This window comes from Nerophis lumbriciformis, linkage group LG18 (assembly GCF_033978685.3).
Source record: "Nerophis lumbriciformis linkage group LG18, RoL_Nlum_v2.1, whole genome shotgun sequence".
Taxonomy (NCBI): Eukaryota; Metazoa; Chordata; class Actinopteri; order Syngnathiformes; family Syngnathidae; genus Nerophis; species Nerophis lumbriciformis.
Genome location: NC_084565.2, coordinates 44,671,501 through 44,677,500, shown reverse-complemented (window position 1 = coordinate 44,677,500; position 6,000 = coordinate 44,671,501). Strand labels below are relative to the sequence as shown.

Below are 6,000 nucleotides of genomic sequence, written 5' to 3'. Positions count from 1 at the left end.
ATAAGAAATACATATATATATATATATATATATAAGAAATACATATATATATATATATATATATATATATATATATATATATATATATATATATATATATATATGTATTTCTTATATATATATATGTATTTCTTATATATATATATATATATATAAGAAATATATATATATATGTGTATATATATATATATATATTTCTTATATATATATATATATAAGAAATATATATATATATATATATAAGAAATACATATATATATGTATATATGTATTTCTTATATATATATATATATATATATGTATTCCTTATATATATATATAAGAAATATATATATATATATATATATGTATGTATATATATATATGTATTTCTTATATATATATATATATATATATATATATATATATATATATATATATATATATATATATATATATATATATATATATATATATATATATATAAAGAAATACATATATATATGAAATACTTGACTTGGTGAATTCTAGCTGTAAATATACTTCTCCCCTCTTAGCCACGCCCCTCCACCACGCCCCCCCCACACCCCCTCCCGAAATCGGAGGTCTCAAGGTTGGCAAGTATGGTGGCGCGTTAGTTTAAAAAAAAAAAAAATGCATCACTGATTACTACTCACTGCAGACTTCATGAGAGCCAACAAACATAATAAAACATCACTAACTGTACAAGGTCTGCTGTCATTGGGATGCTGACTGCTAGAATCTTGTTATATTCCCCTTTTATTTGTGTCTAAATTGGCGGTGAAAAGTGTACCAACATGTCGGATTACATCCTCAGCCAGATGAGAGGCATGATTTATTACAAGGAGCAAGGAAGCGAGGAAGCAGCTTACCACTCGATGATGTAAACATAGGCGCAAAAGCTAGTGATCACGGCGCCGCTTTAAACAGTTAGTCTGCGTAAGCACTCATAATAACAATATCACTAACACACGGTTAATATTCAAGTCATGAAATGTAAATGTAGTATCGTTGCCGCTTTTTGGATGGCGATTTATTGGGGTTTATGGGCAGCATAGAGGATTTTTATTCACGTTTATTTACGAGATAGAATGCATTAAAAAAAATACATCTGTCATGTCTTCCATAATGATTGCAAACGATAAGGGAAAAAAAAGAAAAAAGTGCAGTTCCTCTTTAAGTCACCCAGCAGCTATAAAATTATAAAATTATATTGCTGAATAGGCAATATGTCAAATGGATTTTTTTTCCTGACAGACCATGCAAATATGTTGACACACACACACACACATGTATGATGGAGGATTCTCTGTCAGTTTGCACTTACTCTTCACACCTGCTTAATGCTCGCAGTGTTTATAAATCACTAATTAATTATATTTGCATCTTTTTATCCCAGCATTGTGAGCCTTTTGATGACCAGCATGTATTTTGCATACTAATGAAGACGGACGCCATCCACTTTGCGCACCTTTTAGTAGGTCAGGTTTGCACGTGTTTTAGTACACGCAAACCTGGAGTGCATCAGGTCCTTAGTGTACTGTAAGTAAGTAAGTGTGCCAGGCAGGTCTTTTCATTAGGTACAGCGAGGATAACGAGTACATACGCGTAAATGAATACTGCACCTGGGGGAAAGATGATGGGACAGTTCTTGCATCATGGTGGACCTACTGCCATGTTTACTTCATGTCTGCTGCAGCTACACCTGATGGAAGTTGCCGGAACTTTGTAACTGTCTGCTAATTAAACAAGTTTCCCTCCTCGCCGCCGCCGCCGCCGCTCCCGAGGGCGCTCTTCCTCTCCAGTGGAGACGGTCTCACAGCAACACACACCGACCACACCAAGACAACATGTTGATGTGTGTGTGTGTGTGTGTGTGTGTGTGTGTGTGTGTGTGTGTGTGTGCGCGCACGCAGAATGGTTCTTTGAGTTCGGCTTCGTCATCCCCAACTCCACCAACACATGGCAGTCTCTGATAGAAGCGGCGCCCGAGTCCCAGATGATGCCTGCTAACGTCTTAACGTGAGTATATATAAATACAATTTAAAAAAAAATCTTTCTAGAGCCGCAAAAAAATAAGTCTTATATGAGTGTTATAATGAAGTCAACACATGATGTAAGTGTCTATATTAGCCTACTATCAAAATAATTTTAAAAGCCTTGTATAAGTGTTATGATGAAGACAACACATGATGTAAGTGTCTATATTAGCCTACTATCAGAATGACTTTAAAAGTCTTATAAGTGTTATAATGAAGGCAACACATGATGTAAGTGTCTATATTAGCCTACTATCAAAATGACTTTAAAAGTCTTATATAAGTGTTATAATGAAGGCAACACATGATGTAAGTGTCTATATTAGCCTACTATCAAAATGACTTTAAAAGTCTTATATAAGTGTTATAATGAAGACAACACATGATGTAAGTGTCTATATTAGCCTACTATCGAAATGACTTTAAAAGTCTTATAAGTGTTATAATGAAGACAACACATGTGTCTATATTAGCCTACTATCAAAATGACTTTAAAAGTCATATATAAGTGTTATAATGAAGTCAACACATGATGTAAGTGTCTATATTAGCCTACTATCAAAATTACTTTAAAAGTCTTATATAAGTGTTATAATGAAGTCAACACATGATGTGTCTATATTAGCCTACTATCAAAATGACTTTAAAAGTCTTATAAGTGTTATATTGAAGACAACACATGATGTAAGTGTCTATATTAGCTACATTATATTAGACATAAAACACGTCTTTCTGTGGCAGCGTCTGAGAAAGTTGTACATGTAAACAAACTGCGGCGAGTTTAAGGGCCGGCCAAAATTAGCGGGACAAAACGGCGCTGGCCAAATCCTCTCATGAGTGAAGCATGTTTCATATAAATTGTGGCGTTTATAACAATTAGGAAGTGAAGTGTCATGTTTGTCCTCCTACACCGGGGGGTCGGCAACCCGCGGCTCTAGAGCCACATGCGGCTCTTTAGCGCCGCCCTAGTGGCTCTCTGGAGCTTTTTCGAAAATGTATGAAAAAAGTTGAGGGGAAAAAATATATTTTTTGTGTTGATATGGTTTCTGTAGGAGGACAAACATGACACAAACCTCCCTAATTGTTATAAAGCACACTGTTTGTATTAAACATGCTTCACTGATTCCAGTATTTGGCGAGCGCCGTTTTGTCCCACTAATTTTGGCGGCCCTTGAACTCACCGTAGTTTGTTTACATCAGTGGTTCTCAAACTTTTTTTGTCATCCCCCACTTTTATAACTTGCATCAAGTTCAATAATAAATCAAAAAAAGTGTTATAACTTGCATCAAGTTCAATAATAAATCAAAAAGTGTTATAACTTGCATCACGTTCAATAATAAATCAAAAAAAGTGTTATAACTTGCATCAAGTTCAATAATAAATCAAATAACTTGCATCAAGTTCAATAATAAATCAAAAAAAGTGTTATAACTTGCATCAAGTTCAATAATAAATAAAACAAAAGTGTTATAACTTGCATCAAGTTCAATAATAAATCAAAAAAAGTGTTATAACTTGCATCAAGTTCAATAATAAATCAAAAAAAGTGTTATAACTTGCATCAAGTTCAATAATAAATAAAACAAAAGTGTCATAACTTGCATCAAGTTCAATAATAAATCAAAAAAAGTGTTATAACTTGCATCAAGTTCAATAATAAATCAAATAACTTGCATCAAGTTCAATAATAAATACAATAAAAGTGCCACTTTGCAATCTTTGCAACAAAAAAAAAGGAGGGGCTATGCATTTGGCAAGTGACAGCACTTTCCCCCAGGAGAGCCACCTTGCTTCACTGTGAAACAGCACGGCTGTATGATCAGCTCCCATTTCCTCACACAGTGCAGAGAACAGTCGCACTTTCAGTGGTCGTGTTTTGATCAAATTTACCGCGCTCACAACATCTGTTAAAACCTCATTGAGTTCGGGGCTGAGCTGTTTCCCGGTGAATGACACAGTGTGTGCCCGTCACATTTTTGTTTCTCTGCAGGCGCTGGCTCTGGCTCGACGACCTTTGAGGTGCGAGTCACAAATGTATATATTTGTGTAATTGTGATCCACACATTAGCCTGCTACCCATCCGCGCGAAAGTTTGTTCCGCTTAGCCCCGCCCCCATTAGTTACTGTTGCTATGTCTGTCAAACTTTCGCTCGTACCGAGAAATATAAAGCCTACAGTAAAAATAAGTGCCGGTAATTTCCATTTATTTATATAGCGGATTTCACAGACAGAATCACAAAGTGATTTACAGTGTGTATAGAAAATGAAAGCATAGTAAAAAAAATAATCTAAGAATATAATAATTTTTTTTTTAAATTTAAAGTGAAATTTCCTCCCGTTCCTCGCGCCCCATCTGTCATGTCTCTATTCCCCAATAGTGGGGCGCGCCCCACACTTTGAGAAATGCTGGTTTACATGTATAACTTTCTAGGATGTGTTTTATGCCACTTCTTTTTCTGTCTCATTTTGTCCACCAAACTTTTAACGTTGTGCATGAATGCACAAAGGTGAGTTTTGTTGATGTTATTGACTTGTGTGGAGTGCTAATCAGACATATTTGGTCACTGCATGACTGCAAGCTAATCGATGCTAACATGCTATTTAGGCTAGCTATATGTACATATTGCATCATTATGCCTCATTTGTAGCTATATTTGAGCTCATTTAGTTTCCTTTAAGTCCTCCTAATTCAATTTATATCTCATGACACACTATCTGTATGTAATATGGCTTCTAATTTTTTTTTGCGGCTCCAGACAGATTTGTTTTTGTATTTTTGGTCCAATATGGCTCTTTCAACATTTTGGGTTGCCGACCCCTGTCCTACACAAACCAAATTAAAACAAAAAATATATTTTTCCTCCCATCTTTTTCTTTTTTGATACATTTTTGAAAAAGCTCCAGGCAGGCGGCGCTAAAGAGCCTCATAGAGCCGCGGGTTTCCGACCCCCGCACTAAGCCAATGTTGTCTAAAAGTTTTAGTCCCTCCCAAACTAGGTGGGCACTCTTTGATGTTTTGTACTATTTTGTTCATTAGGCGTGCTAAAACCAACAAGGTACTGTTGTGATAAACAGGATCTATTGCTACAAAAATGTAATGCATTTTTTCAAATCTGAATAAAGGCCTGGTACTCTCTGCAGTTGACAAACGCCCTGACTTATCTGACGCTATCTTTTTGTTGCCTGTCCAGCGGTAACGTGATCATCGAGACCAAGTTCTACGACGACGACCTCCACGTCAGCACGTCCCGGGTACGCCTCTTCTACGTCTGACGCCCGCCTTCCCTTCCCGCCACGCCGAGGTCCAAGAACAACGCCCCCTTTTTAGGTGCGTTTGTCGGCGGCCGGCTGCACGTGCTTCCTGTTGACCCCACCAGCACCAGGAGCCCGGCCCGTCTCTTTGTGACTGTCAATACATGAGCACCGATCCCAAGTCAGCCATGCGCTCCTTTTTATTTGTACAGTTTGTCCTCTTTCACTCCCAAGGTTGCGTTTTACTCAGGAACCAAGCGTCACACCTGTAACCTTTTTATGCTTTGGTGTGTGTGTGTGTGTGTGTCTCCTCTTCATCCATGTTCCACGTTTGACTTAGGTAGACCACTTGTCCCCGCCCCCCCGGCAGGAGAAAAGTGCTGTCGGTTGTTTTTCTCGCAATGGTCTCTGTGAGGCCCAGTATGGAGACAGCAGACTAAGTTGTGGTCGCCATGGTAACACAAGGTGATTAAATGATCGCATTCTTTCACGTGCTCCCACTTTTATCTTCCTCCAGGAGCGACTGCAGACTAGTCTCACATGATCCATAGTGTTAACTTTTTTTTTTTGCCTCCGTGTATTTTGGTTTTCTCTGCTTTTTCTTAGCTGTTAACTCAACGGTGTAATATAGACTGGTCTTTTACTGAGACTGAACATGTGGATTAAAACCATGTTGTTGTGATATTTGTGCATTTGCTTGGTCATTGT

The 6,000-nt window shown here is 37.1% G+C and overlaps 1 protein-coding gene across 1 annotated transcript in view; it reads left to right on the top strand.

Moving 5' to 3' along the window:
• The window catches only part of pde6d (phosphodiesterase 6D, cGMP-specific, rod, delta), a 42,741-nt gene extending 36,767 nt beyond the window's left edge, over positions 1 to 5,974 (top strand). Inside the window, exons 4-5 of the mRNA XM_061978459.1 lie at positions 1,917 to 2,022; positions 5,232 to 5,974. Of these exons, the coding sequence (XP_061834443.1) occupies positions 1,917 to 2,022; positions 5,232 to 5,313 (188 nt within the window). The 3' untranslated portion in view covers positions 5,314 to 5,974. The remainder of the gene's footprint in view (positions 1 to 1,916; positions 2,023 to 5,231) is intronic.
• The last annotated feature ends 26 nt before the right edge of the window (positions 5,975 to 6,000 follow it).